The 26,099-nt window shown below is 40.7% G+C and overlaps 1 protein-coding gene across 1 annotated transcript in view; it reads left to right on the top strand.

Moving 5' to 3' along the window:
* The window catches only part of MSRA (methionine sulfoxide reductase A), a 230,338-nt gene that overhangs the window by 126,414 nt on the left and 77,825 nt on the right, over positions 1 to 26,099 (top strand). The window contains exons 4-5 of the mRNA XM_083856934.1: positions 6,497 to 6,601; positions 21,935 to 22,041. Of these exons, the coding sequence (XP_083713060.1) occupies positions 6,497 to 6,601; positions 21,935 to 22,041 (212 nt within the window). The remainder of the gene's footprint in view (positions 1 to 6,496; positions 6,602 to 21,934; positions 22,042 to 26,099) is intronic.

Below are 26,099 nucleotides of genomic sequence, written 5' to 3'. Positions count from 1 at the left end.
AAGTTTATCCATCTCCTTTTTTTCCTACAGATTTATATAATTTATTTTCCCCCTTTTATTGGCTGTTTGATGTGCAGCCATTTTACAAATAAAAAGGGTTTTATAGCAGTGGTCTTGCTTCCAGTTATTCTGTTCAGCAAAACCAATCAATACTCTGTTTATCAAACCCATTTTGCTGCTGAAGAACAGACAGGATTTGAGCAAACAACAGTGAAAATTTTTTCAGCTCTGCCACAGAAATTTTAAATACTTGCAAATAAGAAACAGATTCATTTAGTACTTTTGTTTGGCAGATTTTTTGAAAAAACCCAATATTTTTTGTGAGCGCTGCCAATCTTTTTTAATTTCGTTCAAGTAGTTTATTGAAAAATATGAGCTTTTCTGGGAAAAAAAATAACAATAACAGCATGTTCAACCCCATTTTTTATTGGCAATTTTATTCTCTTAGTTTTGTTTTTAAGGGGTAAAAAATGAAGTAATTCTAGAAGACAGCAGAAATAGCAGTTCATTGTTTTATCAGCAAATTTTCATATCTTTATGAATTTTCATTTACTGGGTGATTTACCTGTCCTCTAATAAACCAAATAAATAAAATTTACTAACATTTTCTCTTCAGAGGTGCTACACTGTAGCTGCTGTAGGAGCTACTTTCTGAAGATATTAGAAAATACTTGATTTTCTGTGGTCCAGGCAGAAGTTTCTGGAAGTTTCTAGAATTTATGGACAATTTATTTTGATTTAGAACTGCAAGATTGGCCAGCCCATAGTGATAAATTGGCTTCTTGCTGGAGAGGATTGATATGTTTTGATAAAAGTGGATAAAAAAAGAACGTGGATCACACTGAGAAGTTAAAGAATTATATTTTCTAAAGCAGAAATTCACAGTGGTTAATAAACCAAGCATTATCTCCTAGTTCAGTGCTGGTAAAGTCATTAAAGTGGTTTAAAATATAAAGAAGGAGGTAAAATAAATTAGCCACATTTTAGTGCCAGTATAGAAGTATAAAACAAGGGTTCCATAAATTCTTTCAGTGTTGGGCAGGAGTTAAAAATATTTTAATGGACCCTTCTTAAAAATCTATGGATCTGGGATTGTTTCCATTCTTTTCATCGTCATTGATTTGAAGGTAAAAAACATAAAGGGAAGGGGATGGCCAAAATGTGAGCTCTCAGTATTTTAGTGCTCAACTTTTGTTTGTTTATTTAATGAATAGGAAGGCGCTGGAAATTTTGGTACCAACAACCACGACTTAATAAAAATTCCCAGGCTGGTTTGGAGGAAGACATGCTCAAAAGACCTTCCCATGATGGGGGTTTTTGGGTAGTATTTTGCATTTTTCCTTGGGCCGTGACTTTGTATAACAGAGTTTGGTTTAACTCCCAAATCAGTGGGTGCTGAAGTTTGGTTGTATTTCTTTACATTCCACGTTGACATCATGGCCCTGGCACAGGTTTCCCAGAGAAGCTGTGGCTGCTCTTGGATCCTTGGAAGTGTCCAAGGCCAGGTTGGATGGGGCTTGGAGCAACCTGGGAGAGTGGAAGGTGCCCCTGACTATGGCAGGAATTGGCACTGGATGATCCTCAAGGTCGCTTCCCATTCTGGGATCCCAAAGAGGTTGTGTTGCTGGTGTGACCAGCACAGGGGCAGTTCAGGGATTCCTGGGAGAGGTGAGAGAAGAGGGAGTTATTTTCTGAGAACTCTTTGAAAATGTGTGAGGAGTCATTATCTGCTCTTTGTGGAATAGACTGAGAGCAGGAGCTGTAATGGATAAGTTGTTCCTCAAACTCTGGGCCATTCTTGTAATGAAGAGCCGTTAAACAGAGCTGAGTACAAATAAATGGGACAAAATGATCTTTGTGCTCCCTTCCATCCCAAAGTATTGTGGGATTCTGCCATTTAGTGGAGTCAGAACCGTATTTCTCAAAAAGAACCCAGGTCCTTTTTTGCTGCAGAACTGAGGCAGGAGGGAATAGCTTTGGATTTTTTTGCATTGTAGAATTTAATTCACCTGAGGCAGGGCCAGGTGGAGGTGAAATCCACATGGACATTCCCAGGTGAGGAGCTCTTCCAGCCAGCCCCAGGAAGCTGCTCCGCTTTGCCAGAGATAATTAAACGCTCCCTGGATCCAGCCAGTTAAAGAGAATGAGTTCTCTCCCCTAATCCCTCAGCCTGGGCACTCACCTGGGACATGATTAAGAAGGTGAGAGTCTAAATGCTCTTAGGAAGAAAAGGAATTGAAAAGGTGTCACTCAGACGTCTTTTTCTCCCTGCTCTTTGCGGGGATATTTTTTTTTTTTTTTTTTGCCAGGGTTGGAATCCCCACTGAATGAGCTCGCTGGAGTTAATCCTCCGGGAGAGGCCGTGTTTTCTAAGTGGGAAATGGATCCAGGATAAACAGACAATCTGCTCTTGGCACTCAGCCCTCTCTCTCTGCCTCGGTGTAATAAAGTCTTCCCATCTGCAGGGAGGTTCTTCGATGGTTAAAGCCCTTCCAGAGCTGAAGGAACTGAGAAATCTGTTAATGCCCATCCACTGGAAATCTGAAAATGGCTCTGATAAAGAAAGGGTTTCTGTTTGCACAGTGAACAGCACATGGAATTATATTTTTAATTCCATCAATTATTTAAAAAGACGTGATCCAGACATTGAGGGTTCTAGAAATGTTCATACTCGTTCTTACTTTTGCTGTGAGATATTAAAGATCTGCTAATTAAAAGCAGTGGGTGAAGTGAGGACACTGTGACTCTCTGACAATATAAATGGGCATTTCAGGAGGAATTCTGAAGGAGGCACTAAGGTGAAGAGCTGGATGTCACTGAGAGAATCACATCTCCCACTGATCATTAGAAATCCTTGCAGCTCCTCAGTGTCAGGCTGTTGAATTCCTCATTAAAGACACACAAGTTTTTGGAGAACAAGTGGGGTAATTGTTTCTCTTTCATTACTGCCTCTCCATTTTAAAAACTTTTACAGAAAAAGGTTTGATTAGAAATATTTCAATTGTTTTTTCATCATACAGAGGAGTAGTGAGCTGGGTTGATGCTGTGTTCTTTTGGCATTGGATTTACCAAGTGTGTGAAACACAGACAAAATAGGATTATTCTGTTTTCATAGTCAGACTCAAGCCTAATGCAAAAAGTCACCAATACCAAGATTGTTATTAGGAATAACCACAGCAGAAAGAAAATCCACTGTATTATGGAAAGGCTTTGAGGAAAATGAGAGGTGAATCTGGTAGGACCAGCAGCATTACTTCCTTTCCTTTCCCCTGAGGGTGAATATTGATTTTAAATCTATTCTAACAGTCTCTTAGCCACACATCTGAGGATATTTTTCATGAGGTCAGGCTAGAGTTCTCAGAGGAGCACCATTATTTCCTTATTCTGGGAAAAAAAGGAGGCTGATCCTTTGAACTTCTGGATTAGCAGGAGCAGGGAGTGTTGACAAGGTGTAATTGCTGCTTCAGTTGGGAGGAAAGGTAAAGCTTTTGTTGTTTTTAAGTTCTTTAGGAAACTTTTTTGTGATCTAAACCTTTTCATTTAGACAAGTAATTTGCTCCTGAGTGATAAAAACCTTTCGTAAGATTCATGTTGGCTTACAAAAACTAAAAATACTGAAGTCAGAAGCCACTCTTTAATTTCATTTTAGTTGTACAATCACACACAAAATCACACAGAGTCACTTGATTGGAAGAGACCTTCAAGATCATCGAGTCCAACTCATGCCTGACATCTCAACAAAACCATGGCACTGAGTGCCACATCCAGGCTTTTTTAAACACATCCAGGGATGGTGAATCCACTACCTCCCCAGACCATTCCAGTACTTTATCACTCTTTCCATGAAAAACTTTTTCTTAATATCCAACCTGTATTTCCCTTGGTGCAGCCTGAGACTGTGTCCTCTCATTCTATCAGATGCTGCCTGGAGAAAGAGACTGACCCCCACCTTTCAGCCTTTCAGGGAGTTGTAGAGAGTGATAAGGTCACCTCTGAGTCTCCTTTTCTCCAAGATAAACAACCCCAGCTCTCACAGTTGTTCTTCACAGGGTTTGTGTTCCCAGCCCCTCACCAGCCTCTTTTCCTCCTCTGGATGTGCTCAAGTGTCTCAATGTCCTTCCAAAACTGAGAGGCCAGAACTGGACCCAGCACTCAATGTCCTTCCTAAACTGAGGGGCCAGAACTGGACCCAGCACTCAATGTCCATCCTAAACTGGGGGACTGAGATGTGCCTCACTCCCTTTTGCCCGCTCCTGTTCTCCTCCCTCCTTAGAATCCTCTTTTAATCACCCCTCCTCTGGCTGGAGGAAAGCCCTGTCCTGCATTTGCGTGGCTAACGAGAACAATGTTGGCTTTGTAGAGCTGGACACACCACTGGTTGTGTTTTCTCCTTTTTTTTCCTCAAGCTACAACAAAAGCCCCAGTTTGGGCTCCACCAAGTTCATTATTTTTGCTAATGGGCCACATTAAACAACAAAATCTGGAATAAATTCCATCCCTGGCCTAAGCTGGTCATCAGTTCTTGCTGAAGACCATTTCACTTCATTATTAAGCCAATTATCTCTAAGTTGTATTTTTATTCTGCTGAATGGATAATCCTTTCTGCTTCCCAAATTTGGGAAGGTAATGAGGTGCTTCCCTGGACTGTAAAAGGCAGAGAGGAATTGGGTCACAGTTGAGGACATCCTGCAGGACAGGGGGACCTGGCTTCACTCCAGCTCCCAGGATATTTATTCTCTTTTCATCTCACTGAACAGATCTTTGTTACATTAAGATAAGGAGCAATTCAGTCTTATCAAATCTAGACTACAGATATCCCAGTTGTGTCCTCCTTTACTCCTCTGCATTCCAGACTAATTTTAATCCCAGTTTTTCAAAACCCTTTTATCAGCTGGCCCAGTCCTCTGTGCCTCTTTTAGGTTTTGTTTCAGGTACCCCATTAACTGATAAAATGCTGTCACACTTTGCCCCATCGTGGATCTTTAATATTTCCCAGCATCCTTTTTATTTCTAATTTTTTTTTTTTTTAATTCAAATTTCTCCTCATGTCTCTACTGAATCCTCCTCAGTTACTCACAGAATCTGATTTTTCTTGTTTGGTGACAGCTCATTCAGGAGCCATCACTGGGCCAGATTCACTCTCTGTGGAATTCCTTGATTCTGTTGAAATCAATGGAATAAATCTGGATTTTGTGCTGGTGTAAATTAAATAAAAACCTCCCTAATGTGGTCAAAGAACTTAATAAATCCCCACCAAAAGGCAGATCCAGTTTATTTTTAGATGTTTATTTCATATGATTTAATTGAAGGGCAGGATTTTTCCCCCATTCATTAATATGTAATAACAACAAAAATGTCTAATTTTTAAATGATAAAATGCAAAATGAATATGAAACATAAAATCCACTTTGTGCAGTGGACTCTCACCTGAGAAGTCTGAGCACTCACCAATACCAGTATTAATTAAAATGAAAGTGAATTATATGGCCAGACCCTTCAGAAATTTTATCTTTCAATAATATTGTGAGTCATAAACACATCAGAAATGAAAAAATTCTGTCCAAAGTGTAACTGAAAAATAGGAATAATTTTTTTAAGTGTTGTAACATCTGCTGATCTTCCTTGTATTTCTGCTGTCATAAAATTTGAAGTTGAGCCAGGCTTTCTTTGACACTTTTGAGCCTGTTGGATATTGTGAAAGTTTGGAATTATCTGTGTGACCTTCTTTAAACACACCCTTGGCATTTGTTTTTATCATCATCAATATTATTGATATTTTATAATAATGAAAATTATTTAATAATCAATTATATTATCCACATCGCCACAAAAGCAAAACTCAGTCAAGACAATTAGACATAAAACTTTTCATATTTTAATGCTCGATTTAGAATATTTACAATATTTTTCTGGTTTTCAATTATGTATTTGTTAGAATAATTAAATTTTTTCTCCCTTTAAGCTAATAAACTGCTGTAATAACATCACTGTCTTCTTGTCTCTCTGCGCAGTTTATTTCATGATGGCCTTGTCTGAACAAACAGATTTAGTAGAGTTTATATATGTTTATTATATATTATTTATTATAATATATATTATATACTATATATTATATATAATATATTATATTTCTATTTTATATTTATTGTATATATTTATTATATTATATTATACGAATTATTAATATATTATATTATATTATATTATATGAATTTATATAAATTGTTGTATTTGTATAAATATATTTATATAAAGAGTTTTATATATAAGAGTTTATATATATATATACAAGTTTATGTATATAACAGTTGTATTTATATAAATATAAAATACTGTGCAAAAAAGAGCTCAGGTATAAATGGTGCTAAATCAAAGCATTTTTAGGAAAACATGAAACTAAACCAAAGGACTGTGCTTGGAACTGCAGAGACAAAAACCCTGAGCATGCCCTGGCTAATTGTCACTGCTAAAATCTGATTTTATTTTGAATTTTCAGGCAGAACTGGGCACGCCGAGGTTGTCCGGGTGGTGTTTGAGCCACAAAACATCAGCTTCGAGCAACTGCTCAAGGTCTTCTGGGAGAATCATGACCCGACACAAGGTAGAGTGATGAGCGAGCCAGTATTTAATTATCTTACTAATTACAGCTGGGATAATTAGTGTTTGAGCTGCATGGAAGAGATGAACCTTGAAATCACACTGGAGCTCAGGAATATGATTGCAGACATTTATTGACAGAGAAAGAGAGGGAGAATGGGAGCTCTGAGTGCCCCTCCTCCCCTACAGCTGCCTGCGCTGGGAAAATTCCCACAGAGTGGCACGGGAGACAATGGAAAATTCTCTTCAACTTTGATTATGACAATTTATTCCGTGATTTCTTTTGTCTCTTCAATTAGAGTGTATTTCTTTGCATCTTCAGAATTTCTATTATTTTATTTTATATTATTTTATATTGGTTTATTTAATTTTATTTAATTTTATTTAATTTTACCTTATTTTTTTTTACTTTACTTTATTTTGCTTTGTTTTGGTTTTTTAAAACAAAAATTATTATTTTTGTTTTTCAAAATTTTTGTTATTTAGGTTTTTTAAAATTTTCTTTTACCATATTTTATTTTTAGATTTTATTTTATTTTGCTTTATTTTATTTTATTTTATTTTATTTTTTTTTATTTTATTTTTTATTTTATTTTATTTTATTTTATTTTACTTTAACTTTTTTTTAACTTTACTTTATTTTACTTTATTTAGGTTTTTAAAAACAAAATTAATTATTTTCGGTTTTTAAAATTTTTGTTATTTAGTTTTTTTAAAAATTTTATTTTAGATTTTTTTTACCATATTTTATTTTTAAATTTTATTTTATTTTGCTTGATATTTTATTTTATTTTACTTTATTTTATTTATTTTATTTTATTATTTTTTTTTCATTTATTTATTTTCATTTTATTTATTTTATTTCATTTCTACCCAGGCCCTTTATCCTTCATCACAGCCTGGGGATTTTACGTTTTTTCAGCCATACCAAGTATATTTTGTGATCAGGAAAAAGAGCAAAAAAAGGGGTTAGAGATGTTGTGCAGAGTGGATCATTCTACCTATCTGCCTTCTCCAAACCTTTGGATTTAATTTATCCTTCTTGGCAGAGGTTTTGTGCTGACAGGGCCCACATCTGTGCAAACAGAAATGGGAAACTGTGTGCAGAAAAAAACATTTTGCATGTTTATAGAGTTCCAATAAACCTCATCCCTTCTCCCATTTCCCAGAAACGCCGCACACAAGTAACTCATTTCAATATTTGAACAGCCATCGTAATTATGCCACTTGTTACCGCATCTGGGAACAAAAAAATTGCAGATGATACCTCCAAAATGTGATGCCACCCTGGGAAAGAGAAACTCAAAGAGGGATCCAGGGACTATTGTGGATAAGTGTCTTCCACTGAGCCCAGAGTGGTTATTGCAACTCCTGCCTGTATGGAAAGGGCTGGAGTCAGGAATTTTCTGTCTGCAGGGCCAGGAAATCAGAACATTTTGTGCAGTTCCTCTGTTGCCATCCCAGGGATCTATGGGAATATTGCTGGGGATTTGAAGAGGGACAAAAAAAAGGATGTAGAGGTCAGAAAACTGCCCCAGTGCTGGGAATAAACACATTAAAGAGAGAGAACACCATGTCAGGGGAGGTTGGGTTGGATATCAGGAAAATGTTCTTCTTTTTAGAGGGTGATTGGGCACTGGAACAACTCCCCAGGGAGTGGTCACTGCCCTGAGGCTGCCAGAGCTCCAGGAGTGTTTGGACAGTGCTCTCAGGGCCAGGGTGGGATTGCTGGGGTGTCCTGGGAGAGCCCAAGGAATTGGATCAATGGTCCTGGTGGTCTCTTCCAACTCAGGATATTCCATGATTGCATGACCAAGTCATCCTTGCAGGTACCTTGTGACAGGTTGAACACCTGATCCCGATAAACTGGGACAAACTCCAGTAGTTGGGAGCTGAGGTTTGGAAAGTTCCACTGTGGAGTGAAACAGCTTCACATCCCTCAGTGTAATTAAACACTGGAGTCTTTTTCCATCACCATCCTTTTGAGTCTTTCAGGCGGGATAATCCATCATTTTAAAAGAGGAGCTTGATTCCAGTCAGGAGGAGGAATCCTGTGATTCCATTGAGTGCAGTGGCCCATGCTGTTGATTTATGAGCCTCCCTTTTCCAGCTGCCTGCCTTAGAACTGTGTTCAGGATGATTCATCTGCACCATCCCTGAAAAACCTGGAGCTCTGCATTGAGACAGACCTTTCCCTATGGCAGGAGGTTGGAACGAGGTGATCTTTAAGGTCTCTTCCAAACCATTCCAGGATTGTGTGATTCTACGACAATCTCCACCCTCAAATCACACTGCTGGGCCTTCCTGATTTTCTTGCAGAGTTTATGAAGAATTTTTCTTCATAAAAAGAAGATTTTGGTTTAGATCTTTTTCTTGCTCTTTTTTTCCTTTGGATTATCAGAAATTGGCCATCACCAGAGGGTGGCTTCTTTCTTTCAGCCTGGAAAAGAGAATCTTCAGGGCAACATCATTGAGGCCTTCCAGTACCTACAGGAAAGACAGAAAGGAATATTTACAAGGGCCTGGAGTGACAGGAAAAAAATAGCTTCAAACTTAAAGGGAGTAGGTTTAGATGGGATATTGGCCAGGAATTCTTGGCTGTGAGGGTGCTGAGGCCCTGGCACAGGGTGTCCAGAGGAGCTGTGTCTGTCCCTGGATCCTTGGAAGTGTCCAAGGCCAGGTTGGAGATGGCCTGGAGCACCTGGAATAGAGGAAGATGTCCCTGCCCATGGCAGGGAGTTGGAATGAGATGGTTTTTAAGATCCCTTCCAACCCAAACCGTTCTGGGTTTCCATGACTCTCATGGACTGGTTGTTTTGATACATCAGGACAATTGGCCCACGTGTCTTACTCATATGTTTGGATTCATCCTGATTGCCAGAGCTGGGAACTGATGGGCAGGAATTTATGATTCTTCATCTTCCAGGTATGAGAAATGGATATCTGCTGAAATAATTTGGACAACACCCACCTAATCAATCTTTTGCCACATCTGTATTATTGGCTTTGGCAGTGGTTGGGATCAGCCTGTGGCCTGCAGAGAGCTGAGAAGTGCCTAAAGGACTTCAGGGCTTTGGGATGACTGAAGTTCATTATCTGGCCACACTGATATGTGAATGAAGCATAGTAGTTGTGATAACAGGTCAAATAAACTCATCAGCTGGATTTATGATTCTTTCTGGCTCTAAATCAAAGAAAAATCATGACATTATGTCTTTATATCCCGATACAACTGAGGTTCAGCACTGTTCCAGTCTGTGCTTTCAGAAGAAGGCTGGATGTGGCAGATGTGTGATTCACTCTTGGATTTCTGGCAGCTGGGAAGCATCACCTAATTAGCCCAGGCAGGAGGCCGTGCTAATGTGGCTGAATTCCTCCTGGGAATGAGCTCCTGTCTCCCTCCATGTGACACCGAGCTGTGGAGACACCCAAGTCCTTCACAGCTGTCTCAGGCATCTGTGTGGCACAGCAGTGCTTGGTGGAAACACTCCCAAACCTTCATCTCAGTTTGGATCAATAGAATTCCCATGTGGTTCTTCCATAATAATTTGCCAAAAGTGAGAGTGTCACTTTACCCCTGGAAAAGATGGAATTGTTCTCAGATGACTTTACACGCCCCAGCCTTGCACAGGTTGCTTTACTTGGGTATTTTTATGGTTCCTTAATGCTGGACCAGGGGAGGTTGGACAGTAAGAGGAATTTCTTCATGGAAGGGACTGCCAAACTTCAGAAGGAGCTGTCCACTTCCTTTTGGAGTCTCTATCCCTGGAAGTGCCCAAGGAACACTGAAACTGGATGTGGCACTCAGTGCTCTGGGCTGGTGACAAGGTGAAGATTGGATTTCATCTTGGAAGCCTTGGAGGTCTTTTTCAACTTAAATGATTCTGTGATATTGTTCTAATTTTAGTCCAAGAATTTTGCAAAGCTCTTCACATCTCATTCATATTTCTTGATTTGAGAGAAAACCTCAACCACAAGGTCCCAATATCAAATTTCTGTTTTGTAAGGTAGGGATGGTAGAAGGTCTCTGAGTTGGGATTGTTTCTTTGCCTTAATTTGTACCTATTCCCTGTTTTTAGCTGGCTGTGGGAAATGTGGCTTTATGTAAAGACACTGAAAGTGAGAGTTACCTCTCTGACCTGCAGTGTTTTTCTCCTTTGAATTTGAGCTGTGTGCACACAGTGAGTTTTATCCAGGCAGCCTTGTGGGAATGCAGGACTCAGTCTGCCAATGAGAAGATTATATTTTGACTAAGAAGATAAATGAGAAGATTTCTTATTCATGAAATTCAGCACAATCTTTGGGTGAATCCAGTGTCTCATACAGCAAGTGCTGAACTTCTTGAGTACATCTCTCATTTAAAAATACAGAAGCTCAGTGTGTTTTATCTTTTTCCAGAATTTGGGGGAGCACCATTTCACCCTTTCTACTCCCAGTAGAGATAATGGACTTGTCTCATTGTTCTGATGTCATTAATCATCAAATGTTTACATTCTGTGGCAGATTAAGACCTTTCACTATTGGTTTAGTTGGTACCAAGTTGCTGAAGAGTACAGACTGCAAGTCCCATCATTCATCATTCTATGAATGAATTAATATTCCAAACCTCCTGCTTTCTTAACACTTGTCCTTTAGAAGAAACTGACACCTCACTGGGATTCAAACTGTCCCTGGGAAGGAGCCTGGCTCTTGTTTAGGGAAGCTCTGGAGTGCACAGAAGTCAATTGAAAAGCAGGAACCTTTGATCAAATCAAACAGTTGAAAGAGATCCTCCCCGATGAGCATCTCCGAAGTGTTGGCCCCTGACAAAGTCCTCCTGACTGTTAATTTAGGCTCTATTTTATAATTCATTAGAAGTGGGAGACTGAAAAAAGCAACAAACAACCCCCCCTGACTTCTGCCAAGTGGCATATGGCTGTCATCTCTGCTCAGCCTCCAGTGCCCTGCTCAGCATTCCTGCTCTCCCAGGAACGAGCTGATCTGTAAGAGGATTGCTCTGGATGGCTCTATGAGCGCTCGAGATGTTGTTTCTTTGTCATTGATACAGAAAAGAGGGATAAATGGGATACGCCAAAAATACTGCAAAAAAAAAAAAATCTTTGTAGATTATTTTTTTAATGTTTGCAGGGGTGTAGGGCAAAGTCTGTGTTGCCTGGTTTATTATTGGGGCCATCCTCAGAGCTCTCCAGATTTTTTAAGACTGTAAGCCTGACTTTCCCCTTAAAGCTGCCTGCTAGACACTCCTTGCTGCCTGTGCAAAGTGACTTGGACTTTCAGCCCATCATTTTTGTGCCTCTTCTGTAGTGTCACAATTTCTGTAAAGTAATATTTGACTTCCCTGCTAGGGAAAAGGGTGAGCATCTCCTCTCTCCCCGACCTTTCAGCCAGATACAAGCTCTTTGTTTGTGTTGACTCTGGCAATCACAAAGTTCTCTGCTCAGGCTGAAAATTAACCCTGCATGAATGGAAGTGAAATGTGGTTTCCAGCCAGGATTTAAATTGCCAGGAGCAGGAATGCTGGTGGGATCACCCTTCTGGGTGACCTGCAGTGCCTGAGCAAGTTTCAAGCCCTGCTGTGCTCCTGGTCAAGGAGGAACGTGTCATGTTGGATCAGATCAGGAAGTTTGGCTGCTCTTTGTGGGGTATCAGAAACTATTTCTCCTTTGTAAAAATCAATCTGATACCAGAGGAGAGTGCTTGGCATGGGGCAGATGTGAGTCCTGTAAAGGACTTTAATCTTGTAATTGTCCTGACCTGTGTGCTCAGAGATTTCAGCCAGTTCAAGGTGTCTTTAAAGAAAGGCTCGTTCTTACTTTCATGGTCTGTACAAAAGTCAAGCAGACAACAGAACTAATTTCTTTTTAGAGCAGCCTGGTCTAGTGGAAGGTGTCTCTATCCATGGCAAGAGATGGAATAAGATAATCTTTAAGGTCCTGTTGAACCCAAACCATTCTGTGATTCTGTGGAATTGTGTTTAGGAGAAATGAAAAATCCACTTGCCTCCTTCAGCTCTGTTCTTTCCTGGGCACAGTCCAAACCAGAGGCTTGTTTGGGTAGTTCTGCTCCTCACATTCCTCAAAAATACCCAATCATTCCCAGCCCATATGAAAAAACTCGGGTACAGCTACAATTCCCTGTGGTGAGTGCCTGTTGTCCACAAATCCCATAATTTTTCATTCCTCCTGTCCTTCTGTTTGGATTTTTGAGTTGGTGGCAGAGAGGAAGCCAAGACTCCACAACTTTGGTCGCTCTCTGACCACAGGGTGAAGGACAAACCTGTGGCCACCACTGCTGCTCAGGGGCTTCTAGAATTTCCTCTCCGGCCTTGTTGATCCTTTGTGAATACCCAGAGAAGCAAAGTCATTGTAAGGCATCTCATTCCCCCTTTCCTGTCAGGGACAAGTCCTTATCTTGCCTGTGTTTGTGCAGGAAATGTAAGCAGGGCTGATGTTTTTCCAGCAGTTGAGGACCATCTGTCCTACAACAAACTCATCACCTGCCAGACTCGTTCAGAACATCTCTCAGTCCATATGTCTTGTGCATCCATGATAAAGAAGAAAATGTAGGAGCCATTTCTCCTCCCTGTGACCTTCCAAACACGCTGGCATTTAGCCTTGGTGCTGATACAGGAATTCTCCAGATTAATATCTGCTTTTTCCTTGTGCTGACCCAGTTTGCTTGCAGAGGGGATATTTATTTCTCCCCAGCTTTGGAGGCCTGTACTTTTTTTAGACATTGCATAAGGAATCTATCATCTGCAAATAATTAAAATTAGACACTAGAAATGACATTGTGTTGCTAATGAGCAGATGTGTCTACTTATACCAGTGGAAGAACAGCTGTACACATAAAAAAATGCTGCAGCCACCCTAAACCAACATTTGGTATTCTGCTACAGGCCTGGAACTTCATTTGGAGATTAAAGGGGGGAAAAAAATAATCTCTCCTTGTAAAATATAATCATTTTTATGTTTTGCCTTTATATTTTTGTAACTCGCTTCCCTTTATAATTTGAGTGAGATTTGTGACTCTCAGATTAAAGCACCTTTGTCGTGTATTTCAAACGTTATTAAGAGCCTTGATGGTCTCAGCATTATTACAAGGTGTAACAAAAACCAGTAGAAATACAAAATCTATTGTCGCCAGGCATATTAAATATATTCAAAATAGAATTACCAGCCCCTCAGGGAGCCATTCTTGGTCCAATACTCCTCAATATTTTCATTAATGACTCGGAGGATATAGTGAAGGGGATGCTAATTAAATCAGTAGTAAAGACATTGCTGGGAGGCTCTTGAAGGAAGCGAATAAAGCAGAACTCTGTGTTGATAAATTAACAAAAGCCATGGAAATCGATGTGCCAGGACACAATAAAGATAAATGTGTGGTGGTTCCTGCAGGGCTGGACACTCAAGAGTGGAACTGGGTTGTTTGATAGGACTCTTTCTGTTGCCTTCTTCTAATTCCTGCTCTTTCCAATGAAATCCCAGTGGTGGGGCAGTTGATTGACGCTGAATTATCCCACCAGCAATGAACTCACTCCCCTGCCCAAAATCACCTCCAAAACACCTGTGATGTCTGTTTTTTTTTTAAAGTAATAAAGTCTTTGCCAGAGTTGCACTTTGAGAATGCAGCTCCATCTCCTTCCTGAACCGAAATCTTGTGTTTTGTTGTTCCCACTCTTTGTGTTTCTCCAGGAGTAAACAGGCATTAAAAATAAATAGGTGTTATTAGGCTGCTTTGCATCCCCAGGAATTTCAGCTGCCGTGCTCTAATTTGCACGTTAGACTCTTCTTATCCATATAAATTGGAACAGACTTTTCCTGACCTATATTTGCAGTTTAGGAGATGATGTTTTCCCTGCATCATTCTTAATGAAGGGGATTATTAACCAGAGCAGTGGTTGGCGAGGTGGGCTGAACACTTTGCATTTTGAAGTGAGTGGTGCTGAATCAATCCTGGCTCAAGGGCAAAAGTCCTTCTGGGCTCTGAATTCCTCTTTCAACTGCTCTTAGGTTCTTTATTTTACATCTGATAAGGATGTGTGCATCATTTCCCCAGAACTACTGAAAATTAAAACTCTGACACTGTGGGAAAAATGAATCTGCCTGAGGGAAGTGAGATTTATGCTGGATATAAGGAAGAATAATAATATAATATAATTAATATAATATAATATAATATAATATAATATAATATAATATATAAAATATAGTATCATGGGGATCCTTCCCAATTCAGAAGATTCTGTGATTCTTTGATGATATTTAAAGGTCCTTTCCAACCCAAACCATTCCATGATGTCATGGTTCTATCCATGAAGACAACGAGAATGTGGTGGGAATAACAGCATCTAAATTTTCATGTGTTTGTAGAATTAGGAGTGGGCAACCTTAGAAAGTCCTTTTTCTGCAGAATTTTTTTTTGATGGATTGCTCCTAATTCTTAGGCAAGGAAAACAATAGATGAAGTCAAAACAAAGAGATACCAAACATTGTTTTCTTCTTCAAAATAATAGTGAATTTACTGTACTTGGGTCTGGAAATCTGAGGCACTGAAGCGTGGCATCATTAATCATAGTTTATGGTGATTATTAGTAGGCTTTTAATCTTTGTTTTTGTGTATAATTAGGTACAAGAGGTCAAAGCTGACTCTCTTCTGAACAACAATATTTTCAGTGAATGACTGTTTTTCTCTGCCTGCAATTTCCTTGTGCATATTTATAAGAGCACACTTGTCTGTGTTTTGAGAGAGCAGTGTCCCATGAGCTTATCTGCTGATAAAAGCAAATGACAACACTATTATTTTTATTATCACTAATTATTTTTATTACTATTGCAACAGCACCTGGTGGATCAGAGTGGGTTTGGATTTGTAGTGCTGGCAAATGTCTAAATTGAGGCGAGGCACTAATGAACAGCAGATAAATGAAAGAGAAAGGAGAAGGCACATGAAGAAAACAAATCTGTGTGGTTCCATAGCTGAACCCATGTGGTGACTGGTCTGAATCCCTGCATTTCTTAATTATATTTTCCCCATCATCAGTTGTTGTCCAGCTTTTGGTAACATCACAGCAAAGTTAATCCCTGAAGAAAATCAGCAATGAGAGCCCTGTTTTGATGCCCAAACAGAAATGCCTTTGCCACATCAGATGTTTTTGGGCATTATTCCTGTTTTCCAGCAGTTGGAAAATGTGGAGCTCATTTGTGCCCTGTGTCATGTCCTCCAGCCTCTTCCACACATCCCTGCTGCTTGCATTTTATTTGGGATTGAAAGCTATCAGGATCTCCAGGCGGGTTTGTCTCACCAGCACAGCCAGGAGGGCTGAGCTAAATCCACTTAAATTAAATATTTCCATGGGCATGGAGGGGCTCAGGTCCCACAAGTGTTGGGAAAGATCTGGTCAACACAGTTGACTCAAATGAGACATCAATGTTTGTTCAGTTTTGGGGTCCTGAACCACAGCTCAGCTCCAGCTTAACCAATAAATATTGACAAAAATTTCATTCCCTTCCCATGTTCATGGAATCATGGAATTGTTTGAGTTGGAAGGGACCTTAAAAATAATCTCATCCTACCCCCTGCCATGAGCAGGGACACCTTGCACCATCCCAGGCTTCTCTAAGCTCTGTCCAACCTGGCCTTGGACACTTCCAGGGATCCAGGGGCAGCCACAGCTTCTCTGGGAAACCTGTGCCAGGGCCTCCCCACCCTCACAGCCAGGAATTCCTCCCCAATATCCCATCTATCCCTGCCCTCTGGCAGTGGGAAGCCATTCCCTGTGTCCTGTCCCTCCATCCCTTGTTCCAAGTCCCTCTCCAGCTCTCCTGGAGCCTCTTTAGGATCTGGAAGGGGCTCTGAGATCTCCCTGGAGCCTTTTCTTCTCCAGGCTGGACATTCCCAGCTCTCCCAGCCTGGATCCAGAGGGGCTCCAACCTTTGGAGCATTTTTGTGGCTTCCTCTGGAGTTTCTCCAGAAGACTGAGATTCATCCTGCTCTCAGACAGATTTTTAAGAGAAAGTACCTCTGGAAAAGCCTAATGCCTATTTATGGCTGAAAATGTTTAAAATCCTGCCTAAGCCAAATTATTTAACTTCTGATTAAAGTGAAGTCAAGTTTGATTAAAATAAAAGTCCCCTACAATAAGGTTAGTGCCATTATGGATGATTTATGTGCATAATTCACTGTTCTATTAATCTGTTCTGTGCACTACTGGTAAATATGAATTTTCAATTAATAATTAGAAATGGATTAACACTTTTGCCTGCCAGTGATACTTGAGTTAATACTTGAGCCTTGTTACACTCATCCAAAACAAGGATTTGAGGAGTTTTTTTCTGGGCTCAGGTTGATGATGCACTTCCTCTGAAGGTCAAAGAGCTTTCAAAAACGCATTTATACATTGTTATATCTGAAGGAATTAATAAAGAATGAATACACAGGGAACTTATCTTCTAAACAGAAGAAGAGTCTTTGGTTTCCTTGAGAATTTCTGGTTTTTAAAAATATAATGTTATAAAATATAAAAGTATAAAATATTTGAGGAGAGTATTACTTCTGGTATGTGAATCATGGAATGGTTTGGGTTGGCAAAGACCTCAAAAATCTTTTAGTTCCAAAAGAAGACCAAAACCAGAGTTTCCTCCTTGACACTAAGAACTGTGTATATTGAGAACTTGCTAAACCTTGTTGACAGTGTAAAACTTTCCTTTATTATGTACAAGCTCAATAATTCTTTTCAACCTCCTGAAGAAACTGTTTTCTATTTAATTTATACTCCCTGCACCACAGCACCTTGAAAATCATCCAGAACTCTCAATGCACAGCACGGTAACGAAATTCTTTTCTATTAACATTTTTCTCCTTTAATCATGTGCCATAAAGAGTTTTACTTTCCCCTGGCAACTTTTAAGCTGTATGGATGTAATCATTAGAGTGAGTGATGACATCAAGCCAGGGTGACATGGTGCAATTGATTTTTACTAAATAATGATATGATGAGCTGGAAGAAGGAGTTTTATTAGTCTTAACTCAGCAAGGATTGATTGGGGAGAAGGAAATGACCAATCCGTATCTCAGCTTGCTGCAGGTATAAGAAAATAAGTGACAGCTGCAGAAAAGTCTATAAATCACGGGAAAAATTATGGTAAAAATAAGAGCTATGAACTGCCCTTTAAAATTTCACTGGATGGCAGAGAAGAGTCGAAGAGACCTCAGCCATTTATCTCCATTATGCCTGGAATCCTCCAGGAATAGCAAAGTTGACGGATGATGCCATTACATTTTTTTTTATTATTTTTAAATGGAGGGAAGATAAGGAGTGGTGTGTAAGTGTTACTTTCAAGTCATTAGAGAGTTGAGTCTTTGAAAGAATTCCTTGATTTAGCCAATAAAATAAAGTGTCTTTTGCTTTAGCTTTCTGTAGGTAATGTATTAAACATCGGCTTTTTTGGAAGCAAATCTGCTTGTTTGCTGTTTCTGAAGGAAAAAAGTAATACTGGGAAATCTGATTTTTTTATTGATCAGAGAATCACAGGACGGTTTGAGTTGGAAGGGAACTTTAAAGATCATCTCATTGCACTCCCTGCCCTGGGGCAGAGACAATTTTTCCTGTCCCAGGTTGCTCCAAATCTTGTCCAAGCTGGCCTTGGACACTTCCAGGGATGGGGATTCCATTTTCCAGTCATTCAAACCAAAGGAGAGTCAGCATTTATTGCTTTGATGTCAAAGAAGGTGGGGAAGACCAGAGTCATTCCTAAGTCTAAGACCAGGTCATTCCTACCCAGGTACATCAGAAGATACCGAAGTGTTGGCAAGAAAGGGATTTTTAGAGCCCTTTCTTTGCCTGTTATCTCCACTTTGGCAAACAGCAGCTTTCCCAGTGGCACTGTGTTTATATTCCTTGGCATTCTCAAGCTGGGAATGGTTCCTTTGACAGGATCTGGGAGCCCATCACAGCTCCCTGTTCTCCCCAGCCACCATCCTCCCACCACAAATTTCCGTTTCATATAAAGCAGAGCTCAGCTCTTGAGGGCTTTTTGTGGTTAATTGTTGCTCTGGGCTCTGCTGGCACAGTAAAGACATTTTATGTTCTCCAGAGTGGTCGGGGCTGAGCTCTGCTGAGGTGCTTTGGTCAGCCAGAGGGAAATTCCTGAATCTAATCCATGCCCAACATCTGAACACATTTGGAGCTCCAGATGCCCTCATCTTCCCTGGTTCTCCAGAGACAAGAGCTTACAATGACAGCCCAGTGCTCACACAGGATCTGGGCTGCTGGATTTTGGATTTTTTTATACTTTGGCACCACACAACCATATCTGAAACTCACATATTTTTGTCTTTTGCCAGAGAAGTGCAAGTTCTCTGCTTTTCTCTCTGTTCTAAAATCAGCCTCTCTACCAAAGCATCTCTTTAAAAAGAGATTTTCTGGCTGTTCCCAGCAGATCAGCCGATTTTCTTTCTTTCAGGTGTCACCACTGAGTGCCAGGCTGTTGCCTCAGAGGTCTTTTTGTTCCTGTTCCTGCTGGATGTGTTCCTGATCACCTGGTCAAGGACACAAGATTTGCTTTCTCCAGTCTCTGTCTTGCCCCACTGATAGATCTGGATGAGAACAATTCCTTCAGGGAGAGGATTGTCCAGCCCTGGCACAGCTGCCCAGGGCAGGGGTGGATTCCCCATCCCTGGAGGGATTTAAAATCCATGTGGATGTGGCATTTGGAGACATGGGTCAGTGGTGGCCTTGGCAGGGCTGGGAAATGGTTGGACTTGATTATCTCTGAGGCCTTTTCCACCCTCATTAATTCTTTAATTCCTCAGGGTTACTAAATGTTTCTTATCAACTTTAAGAAGGAACCTGTTTATGATCTCAGTCCTGAATGAAAGGGAGGTTTAGGTCCTATAGACAGATTTCCCTGTAATCCTTGAGGAAAAGATTGATCTCCTAAAAACTATCCCTAAACTGGCATTTTTGCACATGGCAGGGGGTGAGACTGGGTGCTCTTTAGTGTCCCTTCCAACCCAAACTGTTTCATGATTCTATGAAAATGTATTTCCTTAAAGTGAAGCTTCAGGGATGGAACTTGACTTCAGGTCCATTGTTCAAGAGATAAATGCTCTTTGTTGCTTGGATATTGTCTCATTTCCCACCTGGATTTTGGATACTTTGGCTTTAAATTGCCCTTCCAAGTTAAACAACTTTGGCAAGCCTGAAGAGCCTCATTTCTCTGGTCTTTTTTTTCTCTAGAAATGTATTTTTAATTTACAGTTTTAGTTCTCCTCTTAACCTTCTCTTCAATAAATTAATTAAGCTGACTGGCTCCCTGATACTATGGCATGGTGGCACATGCAGATATTAAATAATCTGATTTTTCACTCAGAGCACTGTGCACATGAGCTCATACCAAACTTACACTCATAAATTCATGCTGGAAACCAGCACCCTCTGTAGTGATCCTCCATTTGGAGAGATTTTTGTAATCTCCTCCCTAGTTGGTTGTTAAACAGTTTGTTAAGCAGAAAATAGATTTGTAGGATGTTAATGCTTAAGCTCAAACATCAATCAGCATTAACATATCCTGGCAAAACTAAAGCTTTCCTGGCCTGTCCTCATTTTATCCCAAAATGGCTTTTCCAGAGCTCCCTGTCACCCTGGGAGAACTTCCAAAGGAATGAGCAAAATATCTCCTGGTGGCACTTTGACACTATTAAGTATTGATGAAGAACGTTGTTGTTGTTTTTTATTGTAATAATACGTTTTAACAGCTAAAAAATAGCCAACTCCATAAGATGTTTTGGAATCAGATTCTTTCATTTAACTGTTGGTCATTGAATGGAGTTGTCGTCGTAATACATATTTTAAAATATTTTTGTGTCTTGTTGTTCATAAATATTTCAGACAGTTTTTTTTGTTGGTTATATTTATCTTTAAATCTTGTTGTTGTTGTTGTTGTTGTTGTTGCCTTGGGGAGTCCAAGAGGGATAAATCCATGATTTAATGAGGAGTAGTGAGTTGATGGCGTCTCTTCCCTCCAGTACCACGGGCTCTTTCTCCACTCTCTGCCCTTTGCCAGAGGGGTATCAGGACATCCATTTCCTTTTCCATTTCATCTCCAGAATCCTGAGAGTTGATGGGAATCCTCAGAGGGGCTTCTGCAGCCTGGTGGCAATCATAACACCAATTTCCAATTTGTCTTGGATGGCAGCTTTTTGGGAGGACTCTGCTTAAGAAACTCCAACTTTTTCACTCCCCCAAGTTCATCCACACCACCAGACAAAATCAAAATCAACACATTTTATTCCAGCAGAGCGTAAAGTTGTGTTCTTGAACACAAAACTGGGAACAAGGGAGGGAAAGGAAGTGATAACAAAGCTGCCAGTGCAGCTGCAAAAGTGCTAAAGCTGCTCTGAGGCTGTTTGACTTTAGGGAAAAATGATCCACAGCAAAGCTGGCTGGAGAGAATGGGAATGGGAATGGGAGTGGGAGTGGGAATGGGAGTGGGAGTAGGAATGTGAATGTGAATGGGAATGGGAATGGGAATTGCAATGGGAATGGGAAGCAGCAGTGGCTTCCCAGGATTGCAGTGCCAAACCAGGTCCGGGCTGGTCACCTGAGGGGACAGTTGTCACCTCTCTGCTTTGCCCCAGTGTTTTGTAGCTTTGTAGAGGAAATCCATCCCGTATTTTGCAAATTTGTACAGGAACGACTTCATATAGCAAGTCTTTTGAAGGGGTTACACATATCAGCAGAAATATCACAAAATCCTGGTGCCAAAATTGCCCATCCAGCCTGGCCTTGAACATCTCCAGGGATGGGGAGCCACAAGCTCTCTGGGCAGCCTATATCAAAAAATAACTATTTTTCTCCAAAAGTATTTTGTACCTTTCTCCCATTAAGTTGTATTCCCACAGCACAAGAAAGATTATAATCACTTGGTAAAATCAACATTTTTTTTTTGTAACCATTACCATGATTCAAAATATTTTTTTAAATTGTGCCTGGTTTACAGTGACTGCAGATTAATTTTTTAAGATTCGACATCTGTATTTGACTATTGTGTGATGGAACAAAACTATGAAATGCTCATATTTCATTTTCATGACATTTTAAAGGAGATAGCAGCATTGAATCCCTTCAGGACTCTTTAACCAAAGACTTGGACTTCCTAAAACTACCTGCTAGTAGAAAAGAAAAAGGAACTGTGCTAATCCAGCTCTATGCAACATCCTGAATTTAGTGGGAGGTGTCCTACAGCAGGGGGTTGGAATGAGATGAGCTTTAGGGTCTCTCCCAAGCCAACCCATCCTGGGATTCTGATCCCCCTGTGTCCTGTCCCCCCAGGGATGCGGCAGGGGAACGACGTGGGCACTCAGTACCGCTCGGCCCTCTACACCTTCTCCCAGGAACAGATGGAAGCTGCCCTGAGATCCAAGGAGGAATATCAGAAGGTAACGCTGGGCATGGGGGTGGAATTGCTTCACCTTGTGAGCACAAGGCCAAAGATGGCACCAATTAACACTAAATCAGCCCTTGTGCTGTGCACTCTCTGTGATGCTGTTGCAGCTCCTCACTCTGATGCCGAACTTGCATCGTAGTTGCTTGAAATTCCAACTTTTAGGAATTATTTTTGTGTGTGTCATTTTATAACCATGCAGAAACACAAATAGTTCCTTATGCAGGGATATTGTGAGTCTCTTCTAGAGATTTATATGATGTGGGTTCACCAGAGCAGAAATCTGTATTCTTAAAGCTCTTCAAGCTTCTCTGGACCCCAAACCCTGCAGGGTGTCCCCAAAATCCCAGATCCAAGAGTTCCTGAACAGTGCTGATTGATAATTGACCCAAAATCCCAGATCCAAGAGTTCCTGGACGTTACTGGTTGATAATTGAGCTGGATAACTCAGGATCACCCACCTGATGCTTATGAGATGCTTCTATCAAGCCTTTCCATAAATGTCTTGGATGAGATGTGACAGCCTGTGACTAACTGAGAGTATTTGTTGTGACACAAGGATTTGTGTGAGAGAACATGGACCAATTCCCTTTCTTACACAGAATTTTCCCTTGTTTTCTGGGGAAGATGGATTCTGTCTCTTCCCTGCCAGGTTATTATTTAAGTAAATGCAGAGGGATTAGTGTCCTGCAGTGTTGTTGCAGTGGTGCTGCCCAGTGCTCTTGTCAATGCAAAATCCAGATTCTGCAGCAGAAAAATATTAAATTATTATAGTTTTTTGAAAAAAAAAAATCACTCACCTGGGACATCAGGGCAGTAAACTCTAGTAGTACTAAAATAAAATCAGTGTTTATTATATCTAATAAATATATTATATTCATTTTATTATTTTAATTATATTTAATTATACAGTTACCTCACTGGTGTTATGTTAAAGGACCAGGAGTTTTTGGTGTATATTTGATGTTAAAAGTAAAAAAACTCTTTTTATGCCAACCAGAAGGTCATGAAAGGCAGCAGTTTGTTTTTTACCTGTGTGGGTATGACTGGATGAGCTCCTAGGGCTGGTTCCAACTTGCAATTGGAATTATTTTGAGTGCAAAGAGGCACTCAGAGCTGCAGGTAAGTGATTTCCAGATCTGATAATTGTGTATGTAAATGAAGTATTCAATGACTTATATTTTTTTCTGAGGGGGATAAGTCAGTCTTGCAGGTGTTCACCTGGTGGTTTTGGAAGATATTTATCATTCAAAACATCTTTTTACTCATTATTTACCTTAGATCCACTGCTTTTCCAAATTCCTGTTATTCCTTTCCTTTTAGCATCTGCTGACCAACATCACCCTGCATAATCTTGCAGCTTTAATTTGCTTCCCCAACTCTATTATCCTCTGCTGTTATTTGTCATTAAATAAATACTGACATGAGAGCAAAATTGCCACGTGTGAGATTGCAATATGATATTACAGAAATTTCCATCATCAAATAGATTTTCCTTAATGGCACCATTTAAAATTTACCTACTTTGAAAAGTGTGTGTAATTAGTACATTTATATAATTAGGCACAACTGTAAGTGAGCACATGTAGAGTTTGTTTTTGCACTGAAGTGGGGAAGGAAGGGACGGTGTTGCCAGCAAAGGAAACCCAGCAAATATGCACTGAAATTCCTCAGGGATGTGTGTTTCCCATGTATTATTAACAACAATATCTCCAATATTATCTACTGGGGTATTGCAGGAGCAGTGGAATGGTTGTGTGGGAAACACACTGAGCAAACAATTTGCTCAGGAATCCCTTTTCATATTAAGTGCTGTGCATTCCATTATTTTAATGTAAATGTAATACAGCCACTTTCCTTATTATTGCAGCAATTTAAAACAAATATCAAGCTTCTCTGGCAGTGACACATGCCAGATGATCATGGATGAAAATGTGGGAATGGCACAGTTTTTTTTTTCATGATAAGCAGTGGTGCCTGCAGCAAGGGAGGAAGGACTAACAAATATTACAATAACTGCAGTGTGCATGGGTGACCCCAGCGTTTTTTGGCACTGCAAAGGAAGCAAAATAAAATCAAAATGTCATTTATATTTTTTTTGTTCACTGAATAATTGTGCATGTGCTCTTAGATGTGGTTTCAGCTGAGGGCCTGAAACAACCCTGAAAATGGCCTTCAACCAGAAAATGATGGGTTTGCTAGATGAGGTTTGGGTTTTTTCCCAACTGGTTCCTGGTGTCCAGAGAAGGGAACGGAGCTGGGGAAGGGGCTGGAGCACCAGGAACAGCTGAAAGAGCTGGGAAAGGGGCTCAGCCTGGAGAAAAGGAGGCTCAGGGGGGACCTTGTGGCTCTGCACAACTCCCTGACAAGAGGGAGGGGAGGGTCAGCCTCTGCTCCCAGGGACAGGACAAGAGGAAATGGCCTCAAGCTGCACCAAGTCGTGGCCTAGATTGGATATTAGGGAATAAAAATCTTCACAGAAAGGGTGAGCAGGCATTGGAATGGGTTCCCCAGGTCAGTGGTGGATTCTCCATTCCTGGAGGGATTTAAAAGCCATGTGGATGTGGCACTTGGGGACATGGATCAGTGGAGGCCTTGGCACTGCTGGGGGATGCTTGGGTTCAGTGATCTCAGAGTGCTTTTCCAACCTCAGTGATGCTGGGAGTCAATTTGAAGTGACAATAATCAGAATTATTGCCGGGCTGTGAGCGACACCCCGAGCACAGGTATCCTGCAAGGTCACATCTATTTTAAGTCTTTTGGAACATGTTGCTGATTCCTTCAGCTGCTCTGAGGGCTGAGAAGTGGCAGCAGAGCTCTGAATTCACACTGAGCCGTGGGGCTGGAGCTGCTGATGGAGCTGAGTGCAGGAGTCAGACTCAGCTGCTGGTGACAGGGACTGTAATACAATAGTGCTGCTGCTAGACAGTGACACAGTGGAAGTGTAATCAGAAAAACATCAAATGAGGGCCAGGCCTTGGTGAAATCACTGTGAATGAGCAGTTTTGCCTGAAGCTGAGGTTTTTTTAATACAGGTGAACCTGAGGTTACTCAATTTTCAAGACAGTTGCTTGCCTGGGTTTGGTTTTGAAATGAATTATCAAGGCAATTGTAATCCAGAGAGTGAAATCAGGGTGGGAAGAAGTTTGTATTCATTTTTTTTTTTTTTTTTTCAGAATGAGACCTTGTAGTTTTTTTGTCAAGCACTAACACTGGGTTTTATGGCTGCAAGAATACACTGAGTGCCTCCAATTCATGGAATCACAGAATAGTTTGGATTAGAAGGGACCTTAAAGATCATCCTGTTCCACCCCCTGCCATGGGCAGGGACACCTCCCACTATCCCAGGTTGATCCAACCTGGCCTTGGACACTTCCAGGGGTCCAGGGGCAGCCACAGCTTTTCTGGGAAACTTGTGCCAGGGACTCATCACCTTCATAGCCAAGAATTACTTCCCAATATCCCATCTTAATCTACCCTCTGGCAGTGGGAAGCCATTCCCTGTGTCCCGTCCCTCCATCCCTTGTCCCAAGTCCCTCTCCAGCTCTCCTGGAGCCCCTTTAGGCTCTGAGGTTTCCCTGGATCCTTCTCTTCTCCAGGTGAGCACCCCCAGCTCTCCCAGCCTGGCTCCAGAGCAGAGGTTTTGGATGGATGCATTCCATGGAATAAGGAACACAATCAATTAGCACTGGCCAGCAGGAGATGCACCAATCCCTGCAGCACAGCACTTTAGCAAAGGAAACTTCCATCAGCTTTCTGTGATACAAACCAGCCGAACTCTCAGGAGCAAAAATAAGACTTTTACATTTGGTGTTAGGGAAAAGAGATTGGAAAAAGCTGGAGTTTCCAAAAACATTCCAAAAGCAACGAGCAACCTGCAAGGAGGAGGTGAAGTTGTCAGGACTGTGTTTATCAAAGCTGGAGGAAGGGCTGTTTACAGAGCTCTGGGAGCTGCAGTTCTGAGTGGTTAATTCCATGAAGGAATGCCTGGCAGGGGGAATTCACAACCCTCATCTGTGTTTTTATCTGACGTGCTGTGTGAATTCAGAACAG

Source organism: Zosterops lateralis (assembly GCF_965231275.1).
Source record: "Zosterops lateralis genome assembly, chromosome: 3".
Lineage (NCBI taxonomy): Eukaryota > Metazoa > Chordata > Aves > Passeriformes > Zosteropidae > Zosterops > Zosterops lateralis.
Note: the sequence above shows the minus strand (reverse complement) of the source record. Positions and strands in the feature narration are given on the sequence as shown.